General features: G+C 33.9%; 1 protein-coding gene across 4 annotated transcripts in view; it reads left to right on the forward strand.

The window, feature by feature from the left end:
* Positions 1–18,744, forward strand: part of SLCO1A2 (solute carrier organic anion transporter family member 1A2) — a 201,948-nt gene extending 183,204 nt beyond the window's left edge. For all 4 annotated transcript variants that reach the window (XM_037845082.1, XM_037845083.1, XM_037845085.1 and 1 more), the window contains 3 exons: positions 3,311–3,375; positions 3,938–4,055; positions 17,201–18,744. In XM_037845082.1, coding sequence (XP_037701010.1) covers positions 3,311–3,375; positions 3,938–4,055; positions 17,201–17,420 — 403 coding nt within the window. In that variant the 3' untranslated portion in view covers positions 17,421–18,744. The remainder of the gene's footprint in view (positions 1–3,310; positions 3,376–3,937; positions 4,056–17,200) is intronic.
* The last annotated feature ends 378 nt before the right edge of the window (positions 18,745–19,122 follow it).

The following is a 19,122-nucleotide window of genomic DNA, read 5'->3' on the forward strand; positions in this document are numbered from 1 at the left end:
AGGTGATAGTGAGAATTCTTGTCCTGTTCTAATCTTAATGGCAATGATGTAAGGTTCTTTAATTAAGTATGATGCTTGTTGTAGTTTTCAGTATATAGCTTTCATCTAGCTTCTAGACTTTTTAATAACAAAATTGATATTAAACTATCAAATATTTTTTTCTGCATCTATGAAAATAATTATATAATTTTTCTCTTTCAGTCTGTTAGTATAGTGAAATAAAGTGATAAATTTTATCGATGTTATACTATATTTGCATATCTGAGAAAAATTTACTTACTCACAATATATTTTAATCCATGATTCAATTTGCTTAAGTTATATTTTATTTAAGATTGTTATGTCTATGTTGATAAATAAAATAGACATTAATTTCTATTATTATTGTTGTATTTTGGAATCAAGATATTCTCGCATCATAAAAGGAGAAGAGAATTTTTCCCTTTTAAAATATTTTTGGCATACTTGTTTTAAATATGGATTATCTGTTTGTTGAAAGTTTTATAAATTCACCTGTAAAATTATTTGTACCTCAGGCTTTTTTGTATAGGGTATTTATTGCTTTCATTTATTTAGTGCCATTTACCATGTCTGTTTACACCAGTTTGCATGCTTTGTTAGTGAACAGGTATTTGTAATATTCTTTCTGATATTCTCTGAAGTCTCTGGAGTGTTTCCCATATTTTTGTTTATCTGCAATGTCTGTCTTTTTTCTTGATCAATATTGGCAGAGACTTTATCATAGTTTTCATTTTTAAAAACCAGTTTTTGTTTTTTTATCTTCATTTCTTTCCTTCACTCCATGGATTTTTGCTCTTCTCTTTATTATGTCTTGTCTTGTTTTGTTGTTGTTGTTGTTGTGTTCTGCTTTGCTTTGCTTTTTGGGCTTGCTCTGATGTTCTTTTTCTAACTATTTGAGTTTAACACTTAGATCATTTATTTTGATTAATACGTATCAAACCATACATTTTCCCCTAAATATTGCTTTGGCTATGCCTCAAATGGTGTTTTGCTTGAAGTTTATTTCTACTTTGTATTTTCTTTGACTTCCCCACTATACCAAATATATATTAGTATGTAATATAATTTTCATCTAAATGGGAACTTTTTTAGGCATTGTTATTGTTATTCATGTTTATGATCAGAGAACATACTCCGAAAGATGTAGTTTTCCTTTTTTGAGAGGGTAGGTTGGAAATATTAAGGCTTTCTTTGGAATCTAGTGCATGGTCAATTTTGAGTGTTTCATGTGTTCCTGAAAAGTATGTGTAACTTTTGCATTTGGGGTATCAAGTTCCCCATATCTCTTGGATCAAAGTTAATTATTGTGCTATTTAAATTATGTAAATCTATGCTTGGTTTTAGTATGCTTGATTCATGAGTTTTTCAAATGTGTGTGTTAAAATCTCTAACTATAATTACTGATTTATTTATCCCTATACTTCTATCAATTTTTTCTTTATATATTGAGAAGCTATATTATGGGATGCAAATGTTTTTATGATCATTATACTTCTATTATCACCAGTATCTAATGTTATTTACCTTTAGTAATTTTTTTTCAAGGAATTCTATTTTGTTTCTTATTAAAATTGCAGTTCTAGCTTTCTTTGGTTGCATTTGTCCTCAGTGTTCCATTTTCTTCTGAGAAAATTTACTAGATCTTATTTTCCAGTCCAAGATTGATGAGCTTAACCCATTTATATTTATTACTGTGGTTAGGCCTCTTTTATCATTTTATTGCGTATATTCTACTTCCCTGATTTTTGGTTCCTTTTTTTTTTTTGCTTTCCATTTTACAGATTGTATTTTTCTTCTGCTACTTTGCTTTGGAAGTTATGCCTTTCCAATAGTTAACCTAACTATTGAGATTGTTCACTACATTTATGTTTTAACTATCAATTTCAAAACTTTTCAGCATGAATATCTACTCCCTAGTAAGACAAGTACTTCAGCATGCTTTCATCTTTCTCTTCCTGTCTCTACTCTGCCATTTCTTTCTGAGATCATATAGCAGAGTTTAATGCCTGGATTATTATAGGTATATTTATGCTTTTCTCTATTCTTGTGGAAACTCCATTGATGGATTAGTGGAGGGATGCAACACCTGTGTTAGTTTTTTGGAAAACCATTTGAATTTTTCTCTGCATTTTCCCCATAACTTACATTCTAATTTTTCTTTCTGATTCCTAGATTCTAGAAATTGATGTTATTATCAATGCCAAGCAATGATAAAGCCCAGAGAACAATTTAAACTGCTTATAATTTATGAGATATTAGGATATTGTGCTTCTGTGAAATCATGAAATCAAGTACTAGAGATAATCAGAGAATAAAGCAAAATTCTTCTACATTGGACCTCCTGGCTTTTCTTACTTTGTTCTGATTGAGATTTTTATTTTTTCTAAAAAAGCTATGTGTCAAATAAAGAGTGTCCAGAAGAGCTTTGTCTCACTCTGTGAAGTTGTAGAGTTAGTATAATCCAATAAAATACTTGTACCAAGAAAATGCCAATAAAATGATGCCTTTGGCTAAAAATGATTTGTATTCTTTTGTGAAGGAGAGCTGCTTTTATTTTCTCAGCCTTTTATTAATCAGGAAAGGGGAGAGGGCAGAGAGGAGCTCTCAAAGTGAATTCTTCAAAGAAGTAGCCATACTGATGGCAATGAGTGGGACACCAAGAAATGCCACTGGGAAATTATGGTCTTCAGTTCACTTATAGGATTTTCAGGCAACAGGGAGAAACTGGGGGAGTTTTTGCAGAGAATGAAGGAATATCTTTGCAACTCTTGAAGTTATATCAATTCACTAAAAATTGGTTTGCTTTGAATATTTTCATCACTTTCCTTTGAAAAATTTTATGCTTGTTTTACTTCTTTCTTACATTTACTTATTGCAAGTTATTAGTTTTTCTTTATTTTGTTAATACAAATAATTTGAATACATCTAGGACTGCACCATTCTTTCTTTAAGCTAAAGGTTTAACCATTAGTGTCATCAAGAACTGCTAATATCATTAAGAGGATACTGCTGTGGATCTTGATTGAAATGAATTATATTCTTCCTTGCCAACTTTCTGATAGAAAATGAGTGAGCAAAAAGTGATGGTAAGAATGCCAAGGATTGGATATGGGGCTCCTGTGTAAGCTACAAATGGAATAACTAACCTGAGTATAACCTAGACCTAACCATATGAATGAGATTTTCTAACCCTCAGTGTGTATTACTAGCATATTAAAGTCCTTTTAAGAAACTATGGTAGTTTGTAAATCTATATTTTTATTTTACTTGTGAATGTATTTATTTTTAGGTGTATCAAGTCTGAAGAGAAGTCTCTTGGTGTGGGATTACATACATTTTGCACAAGAGTATTTGGTAAAAATAGTTATTTTTTTCCCCACCGTCATATCAGACCATTATTGAAGGCTATGTAAATGAAATCACACTCTCAGAGTAATAGTCTAGCCAACATTTCTTCTTCTTGTAAACAATACTTTGTAATTAGTATGAGATTAAAGTACAAGAAAAAATGGAGAATCCCCCCCTTTTTACAGGAAAGGTCCTCCCTGAACTTAATTCCACTTTTCATTTATTGGAAGACTTAAAAAGCAAGTAATCAGGAAATTCTTTGTTAAAATGTTCACATGATTGGGCAAAAACGTTCCAAAAAAATATGAAGTTCAGAGTCAATGATTTTCCCTATCAATATTCTTTATGATCTATTTATCCATAAGCTTGCACATCCTTTATAATCTAGAACACTAACAATAAAGGTAACTTCTCATTTCTTTAAAAAAAAACAATTAAGCATTAGCTTTATATTGTGTTAAATTTTATTGGTTTTACAAATACTGAAAATTGAAATATTTCCAGACAAAATAATGTGTTTTAATTTTCACCTTGTATATGGATTTTTCTTTCTCTATTTTAATTGTAGCTGGAATTCCCGCACCTATATATTTTGGAGCTTTAGTGGACTCAGTATGTTTACACTGGGGAACCTTGAAATGTGGTAAACCAGGGGCATGCAGGATATATGATTCCACCAACTTCAGGTAGAGAAAACTATTTTTTTTAGAATTGTTTTCTAAACAATAGACTGTGTATTTTCTTTATAAAGTGACTTGAATACTTTTAGCTTTATTTTCAGAGTAGATAGTGATGCTTTATCTACATTCCTTATTTATATACCAGAATTTTATTTTCCCAATATTTTCAAAGTATTGGATAAATATAAGCATGGAAGTCTTCCCTAACATTGTCTTTCAAAATGCTGTTTGTTAATTTGTCATCAGTAAAGGCATTATTGAAGATAATGGGAGCATTTAAGTTATCCATCCAAATGGCATTACGCTTTAAAGTATCCACATTTTATCCTACATAATTTCATTCTTAGAGTAATGAAATTGAAAACACAGCATGCCAAAATTTATGGGATCCATCAAAGGCAGTGCTCAGAGGTAAATTTATAGTTGGGAAATAAAATGAAGAAAGATCTCAAATCAATAATTTCAGATTTTGAGGATCTAGAAAAAAAGAGCAATGCAAAGATAAAATTAACAGAAGGAAAGAAATAATAAAGATTAGAGCAGAAATAAATGAAATAGAGAATAAGAAAAATCTAGGGCATCAACAAAACCAAAACTGGGTTCTTTGAAAACTCAATAAAATTGACAAACCTTTAGCTAGACTAACAAAATAAAGGAGAGGACACAAATAACTAAAATCAGAAAGTAAAGTGGGGACATAATACTGTTGATCCTGCAGAAATTCAAAGAGCTATGAGAGAATACTATGAATAATTTTATGTCAGTACATCAGATAATCTAGATGAAATGGACAAATTGTGAGAAACATACAAACTACCTACACTTTTGAGAAGATAGAAGATCTCAGTAAACCTTAACAAATAAAGAGACTGAATCAGTAACCAAAACCTCCCACCATAGAAAAGCATAGGACCAGATGGCTACCCTGATGAATTGTATTGAAAGTTCAGAGAATTAACACCAATCCTTTTCAGTTTCTTCCAAAACATTGAAAAGGAGGGAACCCAGCCTATCTCATCTGGCAGGCTAACAGTACTCTAATACCAAAGCCATACATGACTTCATAAAGAAAAGAAAATTGCAGACTAATTTCCCTTAAGAATATGGATGCAAAAATCCTCAACAAAAATACTAGCAAATAAAATCTAACAGCATTGAAAGGATTATACCATGTGAAGAAGTTGAATTTATCCCAGAAATGCAAGGATGGTTTAACATAAGAAAATCAACCAATGCAATACATCACACTAACAGAATAAAGGAAAAAAACATGACATATAATCTCAATAAATGCAGAAAAGGCATTTGACAAAATACAACACTTTTCATGATGAAAATACTCAGAAAAATAGGATTAAAAAGAACCTTCTCAACATGATGAAGGGCATTTATGAAAAATGCACCAATATGATCATACTAAAGGTGGAAAGACTGAAAGCTTTCCCCTGAGATCAGAAAAAAGACAAGGATGCTCACTTTCACCACTGCTATTCAGCATCTTACTGGAAGTTTTAGGCAGAGCAATTAGGCAAGAAGAGTAAATGAAAGGCATACAAATTGGATAGGAAGAATGAAAACTTTCCCCTATGCAGATGACATGATCATATATATAGAAATCCTCAAAAATCTACAGCACAGTTACTAGAGCTAATAAATGAATTCTGAAAAATGGTGGGATACAAGATAAAATGCAAAACTCAGATTGTTTTTATGCAATAGTAATGAGCAATCTGAAGAGGAAACTGAAAAAAATCCAATTACAATAGCAACTAAAAAAATCAAATGATTAGGAAAAAAATTAACAAAGGAAGTAAAGATTTGTACATGGAAAACTACCAAACATTGCTAAAATAAATCAAAGAAGACCTAAATAAACGGAAGGACATTCAATGCTCATGTTTTGGAAGCCTAAATATTGTCAAGATGTCAGTTCTACACAAAGCAAATTATAGATTCAACATAATCCCGTTACAAATTCCAACAGCCTTCTTTGGGGAAATTGAAAAGCCAATCATCAAATTTATGTGGAAGGGTAAAAGACCCAGAATAGCAAAAACCATGTTTAAAAAGAAGAATGACATTGGAGGACTCACACTACCTGATTTTAATACTAATTATAATACTACTGTGCCAGTTTGAATATATTGTGTCCCCCAAAAGCCATTGTCTTTGATGTGACCTTGTGTGGGCAGACCTATCAGTGTTAATTAGATTGAAATTCTTTGAGTGTTTCCATGGAGATGCGCCCCACCCAACTGTGGGTGATGACTCTGATTGGATAATTTCCATGGAGGTCTTGGCCCGCCCATTAGGTGGGTCTGAATTAAATTACTGGCACACTATATAAGATCAGACAGAAGGAGTGAGCTTGCTACAGCCAAGAAGGACACTTTGAAGAATGCACTGGAACTGAGAAAGGAGCTTCAGCTTACAGAGACATTTTGGAGAAAGCCTTTGAAAGCAGACTTTTGCTCTGGAGAGGCTAAGAAAGGACAAATGCCCCAAGAACAACTAAGAGTGACATTTTTGAGGAGTTGAAGCCTAGAGAGGAATGTTCTGAGAGAAAGCCATTTTGAAACCAGAACTTGGAGCAGACGCTGGCCACTTGCCTTCCCAGCTAACAGAGGTTTTCCGGATGCCATCAGCCATCCTCCAGTGAAGGTACCCGATTGTTGAAGTGTTATCTTGGACACTTTATGGCCTTAAGACTGTAACTGTGTAACCAAAATAAACCCTCTTTTATAAAAGCCAATCCATCTCTGGTGTTTTGCATTCTGGCAGCATTAGCAAACTAGAACAGCTACTGTGGTCAAAACAACATGGTACTAGCACAAAGACAGGCTTTTAGACCAATGGAATAGAATTGAGAGTTCAGAAATGGACTGTCACACTATAGCCAATAGATTTTCTTTATTAGAGAAATTGTAGGTTTACAGAAAAGTCATGCATAAATTAGTCTTCCCATATACCACCTTATTGTTAACACCTTGCATTAGTATGGTACATTTGTCACAATTCATGAAAGAACATCTTTATAATTGTACTAATAACTCTATTCCATTGTTTACAATAGGGTTCACTGTTTCTGTTGTACAGTCATATGTTTGTTTTCTAAAATTTTTATTCTTGCAACATTTATGCAGGGTCAAATTTCCTCTTTTAACTACCTTCCAGTATATAATTCAGTGCTGTGGATTACATTTGCTTTGTTGTTCTACCATCACCACCATCCATTTTCAAAACTTTACAATAACCTAAATAAGAAACTCTGTATAATTTAAGCATTAACTCCCTACTCCCTACCCCCACTCTGGCCTCTGGTAACCTATACTCTAGATTCTGACTCTATGTTTTTGCTTATTCTAATTAATTCATATCAGTGAGATCACACAATATTTGTCCTTTTGTGTCTGGTTTATTTCACAAAACATTATGTCTTCAAGTTTCATCCATGATGTTGCATGCGTCAGGACTTCATCCCCTTTTATGGCTCAAAAATATTCCATTGTATGTATGTGCCACATTGTATGTATATGTACATCAGCTGATGTACATTTGTGTTGTGTCTATCTTTTAGCAATTGTGAATAATAATAATGCTGCTATGAACTTCAGTGTTCAAATATCTTTTGGAGTCCTTGCTTTTGATTATTCTGTGTATATACCAAGTAGAGGAATTGGTAGGTCATATGGTATTTCTATACTTAATGTTCTAAGTAACCACCATACTATCTTCCAGAGCACCTGCACCATTTGCCACTAGCAATGAATGAATGTTTGTATTTCTCTGCATCCTCTCTAACACTTGTTATTTTACATTTAATAGCAGGCTTTCTAAAGGGTGTTAAATGGTATATCATTGTGGTTTTGATTTTCATTTCCCTGATTGGCTAATGATGCTGGACATCTTTTCATGTACTTTATGGCTGTTTGTAATTCTGCTTTGGAGAAATGTCTATTCAGGTTTTTTACCCATTTTTTAATTGGGTTGTTTATCTTTTTGTTATTAAGTTGAAGAATTTCTTTATATATTCTGGATATTAAACCTTTATTGGATATAAGGTTACCAAATATTTTCTCCCATTTTATAGGTAGTCATTTTACTTTCATTATATAGTCCTTTGAGACAATTTTTTTTAATTTTGAGGAGGTCCCATTTATCTATTTTTTCTTTTGTTGCTTGTGCTTTGGGTGTAAAGTCTAAGAAACCATTTTCTAACACAGGTCCTGAAGATGCTTCCCTATATTTTCTTCTAGGATTTTGATAGTTCTAGTTTTTATATTTAGTTCTTATATTTAGTTCTTTGATACATTTTGATTGAATTTTGCATATGGTGTGAGGTAGGGGGTCCACTTTTTTTTTTTTTTCCCAAAATGAGATCTAGTTATTCTAACACCATTTGTTAATAGACTATTCCCAATTGAGTGGTCTTTGCCACCTTGTTAAAAATCAGTTGGCCATAAAATATGAGGATTGATTTCTGAAGCACTCAAATCTATTCCACTGGTCTGTATGTCTATCCTTGTGCCAATTCCATGTTGTCTTTATTACTATGGCTTTCTAATAAGTTTTTGGATCAGGAAGTGTAAGTCTTCCAAAGTCATTCCTCTTTTTCAAGATGGCTTAAGCTATTCAGGGACCCTTACCATTCCATATAAATTTGATGAATGGCTTTTTCATTTCTGCAAAAAGGTTGTTGGAATTTTGATTGGTATTGCATTGAATCTATAAATTGCTTTGAGTAGAATTGACATCATAATGATATTTAATCTCCAGTCCACAAACACAGAGTATCCTTCCATTTATTTAGGTCTTCTTTGATTTCCTTTAGCAATGTTTTGTAGTTTTCTGTGTACAAGTCCTTTGCCTTTTTGGATAGATTTATTCCTAGATATTTGATTCCCTTGGTGCTATTGTGAATGGAATTCATTCCTTGATTTCTTCTTCTGATTTTTCATTGTTTGTATATAGAAACATTACTGATTTTGGGAGTGTTAATCTTGTACCCCACCACATTGCTAAATTCATTTATTAGTTCTAGGAGCCTTTTTGTGGATTTTTCAGGAATTTCTGTATATAGGATCACATCATCTGAAAATAGGGTAAGTTTTACTTCTTCCTTTCCAATTTGGATGCCTTTGATTTCTTTTTCTGGCCTAATTACTCTGTCAAGAAATTCCAGTAGATTGCTGAATAACAGTAGTGACAGTGGGCATCCTTGTCGTGTTCAAGATCTTTGAGGGAAAGCTTTCAGTCTTTCACCATTAAGTAGGATGTTAGCTGTGGGATTTTCGCATATCCCCTTTATCATTTTGATGAAGTTTCCTTCTACTCATAGTGTTCAAAGTGTTTTTACGAAGAAAGGAACTGCATTTGTCAAATACATTTTCTGATTCAATTGAGATGATCACGTGGTTTTTTCTTTTCATTCTGTTAATGTGGTGTATTACATTAATTGATTGTCTTATGTTGAACCAACCTTGCATATCAGGGAGAAATCCCCCTTAATCATGGTGTAAAATTCTTTTCATATGCTCTTGGATTTAGTGTGCTAGCAATTTGTTGAGGATTTTTGCATTTGTATTCACGAGATACATTAGTCTCAAGTTTTCTTTTCTTATGGTATCTTTATCTGGCTTTTGTATGAGGGTGATGCTAGCCTTGTAGAATGAATTAGCAGTAGTCCTTACTCTTCAATTTTTTGGAAGAGTTTGAGCAGAATTTGAGTTAAGTCTTCTTCAGATGTTTGGTAGACTACCCCATGAAGCCATCTGGTCCTGGACTTTTCTTTTTTGGAAGGTTTTTGATGACTGATTCAATCTCTTTACTAGTAATTGGTTTGTTGAGATTTTCTATTTCTTCTTGAGTCAATGTTGGTAGTTCGTGTGTTTCTAAGACCTTGTTCATTTCATTTAGTTTATCTAATTTATTGGCATTCAATTGTTCATAGTATTCTCTTATCCTTTTTATTTCTGTGAAGTTGTTAGTAATATCTCCCTTTTCATTTATGACATTATTTGTGTACTTGCTCTTTGTCAGTCTGCCTAAAGGTTTATCAATTTTATTGATCTTTTCAAAGAACCAACTTTTGTTTTTGTTGATTCTCTTTTTTTTTTTTTTTTTCCCTATTTCTTTTATCTCCACCCTAATCTTTGTCATGTCATTCCTTCTGCTTACTTTGGGTTTAATTTGCTCTTATTTTTCTAGTTCTTCCAGTTTTGATGTTAGGTCTCTTACTCGAAGTATTTCTTCTTTTTTAATGTGTGCATTTAGATCTGTAAAATTCTCCCTCAGCACTGCCTTCCCATGATCCTGTAAGTATTGGTATGTTGTTATTTTAATTTTCATTCACCCCAAGATACTTCCTACTTTTGCTTCTGATTTCCTCTTTAATCCATTGCTGACAAATATGTTGTTTAATTTCCACATATTTGTGAATTTTCCATCTCTCCCTCTGTTATTGATTTCTAGTTTCATTTTTTTTGTGTGTGTGATCAGAGAATATACACTGTATGATTTCAATATTTTTAAATTTATTAAGTCTTTTTTGTGACCCATTATTTGGTCTATCCTGGAGGATGATCCATGTACATTTGAGGAGAATGTATATTGTTTTTGGTGAGTGAAGTAGTCTATATATTTCTGTTAGGTCTAGTTGGTTTAGAGTATTCTTCAAGTCTTGTATTCCTTATTGATCTTCTGACTAGATGTTCTATTCTTTATTAAGACTGGTTTGTTAAAGTCTCGTACTATTAATAGAACCATCAATTTCTTCCTTCAAATCTGTCAGTATTTGCTTCATATATTTTGGCTCTGCTTTAAGTGCATATATATTTATAATTGTTACATCTTCCTGTTGAATTGTCAGTATATGATGTCCATGTTTGTCCCTCATAACTGTTTTTTACTTAAAGTCTATTTTATCCAATATTAGTATACCACCCCAGTTCTCTTTAGGTTACTCTTTGCATGGTGTATTTTTTCCAGCCTTTCACTTTTAACCTACTCGTATCTTTGACTTTAAAGTGAGTCTCTTGCAGACAGCATATGGTTGGGTCATGCTTTTTTTATCCATTAGACTCTCAATATTGTTCATTCATTGTTTTCCAGATATCCTTTAGTTCTTTGTCTGTACTTTCCTTCATCTCCTTGAACATTTATAAGATCATTTTTTAAATAGGCTTTTTTTTCAGTATGTCCATATTCTTGTCTTCTTGGTGTTTTCTGGATTTTTATCCTCTTCCTTTGGATGGGACATTTCCTGTTTCTTTGTGTTTTACTTTGTTGTACTCTGTCTGTCCATTTTAATATTTTAAAAAGTGAACTCCGTGATTTACTCTCTGGGATGTCTGTTTCTTGGTTTTGTAACCAGATAGTGACAAGACAAGAGATTTTCTTGCATTTCAGCCCTTCTATCAGGAAGGTCTGCCCAAGGCAGATGCAGTGTACAGGGTTTTCCTTGTCTTTGTGGGCCTCCGTTGTTGTCCTGGGCTTTTCTTGTTAGTTGCTTGGAGCTTCCCTGTTTACAGGAGTTTGGTATCCCCTCTGTTTCCAAGAAGACAGATCTCCTTTTCCTGGGTGTTTCAAGCTGGCAGGTCTTTGTCCCAGACTGTCTGCCTCTGCAGGTTTTTACACTCCTTTTGTTGTCTCAAGCTGCTTTTGCCTGGAGTATAAATTTTGGGAAGAGAGCACACCATAGAGGACTTTTCCAAGGCAATCTATCCCAGCCCAGACAGGGCCATGAAGGGGTCATAGACCACCTCCAAATTGCCCTGTGGAGGAGATCAGGAAGGACACCAAGAGCTTCTCTGATGGCTGCCCAAAGCTGAGCTTTCCTGGCAGGCGTAGAAAATGCAGCCCTTCAGCTAACTGTCCCCCGCAGCCCTGAGGAAGTGCAGTGTCTTTAAGTCTCCACCATCTCTGCCCCTGTTTGGGGCTTGTTGAAACAGTGGCTGCCATTGCCTTTGTCTGGACAGGTTGAAACAATGGCTGCCCTCAGAGCCTGGCCCCCAGTGATCCAAATTCGCTAATCAAAAGCCATGATCAGTAATCAGCCACTGCCATTCCTGTTCTTGGGGATGAGGACTTTTATGTCTCTTTTTGTCACTGGAGATTTAGCCAGTGGCTGGACTCCAGGGTGTCCTGCCATGGGAGTGGGATATGGGTGCCCGTAGCAGCTGGGCAGAGAGCAATTTCCTGTTCTTTAGCATAATTTATCACCTCTTCCCCCTACTCTTCCTTGGATCCTGAACAGTGTTCTTCTGGCCTCTAGAGTCTCTAAATAGTTGTTTCATACTGTTCCTATTTAATAGTCTTTTTGGTGGAAGGACTGCCTCCTGGAGTTCCCTTCTCTGCTATCTTCCCACAATTCTTGCATCTGATTATTTTGATGTGCTAACTCTGAAGGTCATTTTCTCTCTGCCTAGGGTTTTATTGTCGATTGGCTATGTGTTTAGGCTCTTCTTTGATGCTTGATTCAACTTATACTGGACGTTTAGAGTAGCTTGGGTTTAACTGTTCAGATTTTCTCAGGTCTTCTGCACCTGTTTCTTTCCCTGGACATGCATTACAACTTTTATGATTGCCCTTTTATGTGCAATTAGTTCACCTCCACCAGAAAGCTTCCTTTCCTCTGTTCTTTCCCTGGGAATCCTGAGCTATTCTCTTGTTTTTGTGCAGAATTTTCTCCCTAGCCCCTACCATTTGCTGAACTTCTCTCATTCACTCAGTGCCGCCTTTTCATTATACTTGTAAGTTTTGGGACCTGTCCTGCCTTACAGCATTTCAGTTTTCCTTTTTTTTCCCTCCTGTGAGGTTTTTCTGCCTCTGGTTACTTCTCCTTTAGGGCATCCCTCCCTGGGCAGCTGGATAGGGTCATTGTTCAAAAGGTCCATTTTTTTCATTTAGGTACTTCACTAATCAATATTTGGATTGGGTGTGTGCACCTTTTGCCAACAATTCTCCATTGGTCTCTTTTATTTCCTGGGGTCCTTTTTGTATGCACATGTTTGCCAGCTGCTTGTGTTCTACTCTGGATATCTGTGGTCTTCTTTACCTGTGCTTGACTTGTGTGGGGTTCTGACTCACTTCTGTGAGTGTCTCTGTGGTCTGCAGGAGGTACCCAGCAGGAGGTACCCAGACATGCTGACTCTGTGTGGCTCTTAAGTTGCATGGGACAAACTGAGGGAAAGGGATCAGACTGGGAGAACCAGGTTATAGATCTCCTACCTTTTTGTGGGGTGTTATTTTTCTTTTTATTTGTTTCAGCATCTGTAGAATCCTTTTCTAGACTCTGTCATCCTCCGGTGTTCCAAGCAAGTTGGATTGTCCTTTTATTAGTTGTTTCTGAGGAGAAACTTTACCAGGGGATGTCTTATGTCACCATGTTGATGACATCACTGCACAAGTTAATTTTTGTATAGGCAAAATATGAAGGCAGTTGGAAACATTTATGGGGTCAAATGAAGAGGCTCTAAACCATTAAAATCTATTCCCTATGTCCAGCTGGAAGAGCTGAGTGGCTCAGTTGCAGAGTCATCTGCAGTATCACTGCTGGGCGCCAGCTGGGTGTCGAGTCCACTCAGCTGCGAAGGAATTAGTCTCTTTTTCAAATGTTTATTGGAGAACTGGATATCCATATGGAAAACAATTAAATGTGAACCCTATCTCACACCATATACAAAAATTAACTTTAAATGGATCTAAGACTTACATATAAGAATCAGGACTACAACTCCTAGAACAAAATGTAGGGAAGCATCCTCAGAACCCTGTGCTAGAGAATGGTTTCTTAGACTTTAAATGAAAAGCACAAGCAACAAAAGAAAAAAAATAGATAAATGGGATGTCATCAAAGTTAAAGACTTCTGTAGGACAACCTACAGAATTGGAGAAAATATGTGGAAGCCAAATATTTGATAAGTGTTTAATACCCAGAATTTATAAATAAATTCCTACAACTTAGGAACAAAAAGACCAACAGTCCAATTAAAAAATGGGCAAAATATTTAAATAGACATTTCTACAAAGAAGGTATACAAATTTCAACAAAGATCTTGAAGAAGATGCTCAATATCTTTAAACATTAGGGAAATGCAAGTCAAAACTACAATGAGGTACTATTTCTCATCCTCTAGAATGTCTACTATTTAGAAAATGAGAAATGACAACTATTATTGAGGATTAGAGAAAGAGGAACACTCATTCAATGTTGGTTTTAACATAATATGGTTCAGTCACTGTGGAAAACAGTTTGGCCGTTATTAGAAAGTTAAGTATACCATGTGATTCAGCAATCCCACTTCTGTGTAAATAACCCAAAGAATTGAAAGCAGGTACTCGAGCAGATATTTGCACACCAATGTTCATAGCAATATTATTAAAAATTTCCCAAAGTGGGAGGAAACCCAAGTGTCCATTAACAGATGAATGGATAAACAAAATGAGGTATATGCACACAAATGAATATTATTCAGCAGTGGAAAGGAATGAAGTTCTGAAACATGCTACATGTATTAACTTTGAAACATCATGTTGAGAGAAATAAGCCAGATCCAAAAGGGCAAAGACTGCATGATCTCACTGATATGAAATAATTAGAAGAAAAGCCAAAACAGGTTACCAGGGTCAGACTGGGTGTAGGGAATGGGAAGTTAGTGCTGAATTGGTACAAGTTTCTGTACGGGGTGATGGAAAACTTTTGGATTGTGGTGATAGTAGCACAACATGTGAATGTAATTAAAATCACTGAATTACATATATGAAGTGGCTGAAAGGGGAAATTTTAGGTGGTACATGTTACTAGAATAAAAATTATAAAACAAGAAAACCATCAGACTGTACCACACAAATAGTAAACCCTAATGTAAACTATGGGCTATAGATAATTGTTCAATTAAAGTAATATTCTCTCATCAATTTTAACAACAATACTATACTAATGCTAAATCTTAATAATGGGCTGGACATGTGGGAACTCTATTTTCTGCATGATTTTTCTGTAAACCTACAACTTCTCTAATTAAAAATAAAAACATGCACTTAAAGTGTCTAACAGAATAAACATAATTAGATATAACAGAGTAAAATTGCAAAGCTTTAAGGTAAAGAAAAAACTTAAAATTTACCAGAGAAATAAACATATTGCCTACAAAGATGTAACACTTAGACCACTAAACATCTAACTCATCAACAACAAATCTTGATATCTTTATGACCCTTATTGCTTTGGGTTTGGGTTGAAACAAAAACACAAACCACAAAGTTAGGCATGGACCAATTTACTTAAAATTTTACATTTTTTTGTGCAACAGAGACGACCCTATAAACAATATGGATTGATAAAATAGAGATTGGGAATATCAGGAACTCTCATACAATGCTGGTGGAGATATAAACTGGTAAACTACTTAAGGGAATTTTTGGACAGTATCTACTAAGTTGTATATTTTAAGACTCTTACACATATTTTAGAGAAACTCTTGCTCACTAGCAGAAGGAGACATCTATAAGGATATTTACAAAAACTGAACAATGTAAATGTCCCTGAACAGGAAACTGGACACAAAAATTGTGGTATATTCACACATTGAAATTGATATCATATTTAAAAATAAATGAAGTAGAACTACATATATAGCAGAGTTTAAAAATGTTAAGCTGTACAGAAAGTTTCATAATAAACATGTGGTATTATGCCAATGTTTTTAAATTTAAAAAATAAAATATAATGGTATATATTGTAATGTATACTCACACTTAGTAAAATATAAAATAGACTAGGAACCAAATCCATAAAATTCAACATGGTGTTACATCTGGGATGGAGTGGAAGGAAAAGAAGATCATAGGAGGGGTACACAGAGTACTTAAATATAGCTATAGTGTCTTTTTTTAAACAAAAATATTGATCTGAAACAAAAATGGGAAAATTTAATCATTTTTAAAACCTGGGAAATGAGTACAAACATGTTTGTTAGAGACTTTTTTCTGTATTCTGGAATTATTTCATAATAAAAGAAATTTTAGAAGTAGAAAGATAAAAATAAACAAAAGCAGACATTAATAAACAGATTACATGCTATAGAATTAACCAACAAAATAAAAAGGTATGTTATTGAAAAGATTAATACATAATAATACTAATAACAGTCTGGAAAGACAAATCAAGAAAAAATGAGAGGTGGCATAAAGAAACTATTAAGAATGGAAAAAAGGGAAAGTAACTACAATAGGGATTTTAAGTATAAAAATGTGGAAGCATATTATATAGATCATTTTCTGGACAAATCTATGTTACTAAAATTTACTATGAATATTCTCATAGCCACTTAAAAAGTAAATCAGTCAAAAAAAACCCATCTCTCAAAGGCACCAGGTCCAGATGCTTTCAAGGCAAGTTTTCTCAAACCTTCAATGAACTGATGATCCCAATATTACACAAGTTATTCCAGGAAATAGAAAAAGCAAAAAAACTTCCCAAATCATTTTACAGAGCTGGTACAATATACATGCCAAAATACTAAATAGAATATTAGCAAATTGAATCTAATAATGTCCAAAAACCATTTATAGGATTTATGTCAGGTGTGCAAAGTTGGTTCAAAATTTGAAAAATCTATTAATGTAACTCATCCTATTAGTCCAATAAATGAGAAAAAAATCTTGCAGAAAAATGGTTAGATATTATTTTATACATTTATAATTAACAATTTGAGCAAACTCAGAAGAGAGAAATTTTCTTAATCCAACCCAATAAAGGCCATCTAAAAAAACAGTAAATATAATTAATGGTGATTCTTTGGAAGTATTCTTATTAAACACTGTAATAAAACTACTATCATTGCCAGTATAAATTTAAATCGTTAGTTCTGCTCACTACAAGATAAAAACAGTGGTAAAAGATTAAGAAAGAAAAAATAAATTAAGAAAATAAATTTGGAAATTCTAGATAGAAAATCCTAAAGACTTTTTAGCAAACTTTAGAATTAATAAGGGAGTTCAGCACAGTTGCTTATATATCAACATGCAAAACAATTAGTGGCAGTTGTCCTAATGGGAATAAAATAATAATTAAAAAGATAAACAATTAATTTGTATTCACCACACTGTTTATGTAAGATTTAATATGTTTTAACTTTTTTTTTTAATAGATACATCTACCTTGGATTGCCAGCAGCCCTAAGAGGATCAAGCTATATTCCAGCCTTATTGATCCTATTTCTTTTGAGGAAGCGTATTCTACCTGGTGAAAATGTCTCTTCGGGAATTGTGCTCACAGAGGCAAAGACTATGGGGAAGGAAAACGAATGCAAAGAAATGCACCCAAATTCCAAAGTTTTGAATGATGATGAAGTGAAAACTAAACTGTAATGCCCTGTCATACCATGCTTCTCAGAGTTGAAGAATACACTGTACAACTTAGCTGTTTCTATATCAATAGTTACCTTAGGTAGAGGTACTCTATGGTGCCTTTTTCTTGGGCTTAAGAACCTCAAAAGAAAACATTTATTCAAGGTAAAAATGTCCATTGATAGTATTTCTGAGGCATTGATGGCATTCGAGATTTTCTGCAGAGGACATTTGTAAAACCCTTGAAACAGGATTTAGAGCCAGGATTATTTTTATGTTAAAAAAACAATTTCTCCCTTAACTCATGCATCTCTTTTTCCACGTCCCTTTTCCCACATCTCCTCTCCCAAGTGGTTCTGAAAATTACTTGTTGTGAAAATTATTTAATTCCGTGGAATTTCTGCTTTGGTACTGGGGTTATCCAAAGACTGAAATTCTTATTTTACTTATGAGAAAATTTTAATATTTTATGTGAATTTATCATTTCTATGTGAAAGAACCCCACATCTTATTCTATTCAGGAATTATTCTTTAAATCTTCATATTCATTCCAGATATGATTGTTTTAAAATAGATTAGTCATTAATATATCTCTTGCTTTCAATTCTTTCTCCACTTTATCACTTATGTTATATATTTGCTCATTTTTGTTCAGAACACTGACAAATTTAATCAGGTTATTAAAAGTCATGTAACAAAGATTGTTGGTATTTTTTCCCAGTGATTCCAACCCTGGCGATTAAACTCTCCCTTAAAAAGAAATGTCTGAATCAAAAGTGAAAGGTAATACTAGGAAAACACTACAGGCTGCTTTCTTGTAATTTCAGATATTGTCTAAGATACTGTTTTCTAGATTCTTGAGGCCTCCTCAGACCCATGTTTATGCCACCTATGGTGTCCTAAGTTGGAACACAATCACTAATTTTCCATAAATCTTCTTAGAGAATGAAGATTTTAAAATGTGGCTTTTGTTAGGAAACTGAGGTCAATAAAATTCAAGACACATTTAAAATTAGATTTGCTTTTATTATTATTTTTAAATTCAAGCACAGATTTTAGAGGTATAAGTAGTCTTACTGGTAATACGGGTTTCAGGTTTCAGAGCGTAGAATGAGAAGACATGTACTACTCCCTGTTGTCCCTACCTATTCTCCATCAGATTGAAATGGCAGTCAATATGTAAAAATGATACGAATCCCTAATGCTAAGGAAATGTGGGGCAGGAGGGCAGGAGAAGGGGTTGTCAATATACTATAGTTATTTCTGTGTAATGTAAAGGGAATGGGAATGCCTCTGGATTCACAGTGGTGGAAGGTGTCATCCAGAGCGTACTCTGAATGTGCCTGAATGTGGGTGGGAGCCTCTGAGTGGCAGATTCTGCGGAGCCTCTGATGTGCAGGTTCAAAGAGTAGGAATTGGTAACTGGACAGGAAACAGGCCAGTTAATTGAAGGACTGTCTAGAGATATTTTGCAGGTCAACAAGATTTCCTGACAAATTCCATGTATCATACGAGAATCAACAAACAAAATGAGAAAGATCAAGTAGAACAGGTTTTGGGGAAAGGATTAGGAGTTAAATTTTGGACTCATAGAGTTTGAGACTTTATCTCTGGGTGTATTATAATAACCAAGATTTAAATCAGGGGTAATGTTGAAATGTGAGACAGGAGCTAAAATTTGGGGAAAGCAGGTAGGTATGACTGCACTAATGAGGTTTAGTGA

This window comes from Choloepus didactylus, chromosome 8 (genome assembly GCF_015220235.1).
Source record: "Choloepus didactylus isolate mChoDid1 chromosome 8, mChoDid1.pri, whole genome shotgun sequence".
In the NCBI taxonomy this organism is placed as follows: Eukaryota; Metazoa; Chordata; class Mammalia; order Pilosa; family Megalonychidae; genus Choloepus; species Choloepus didactylus.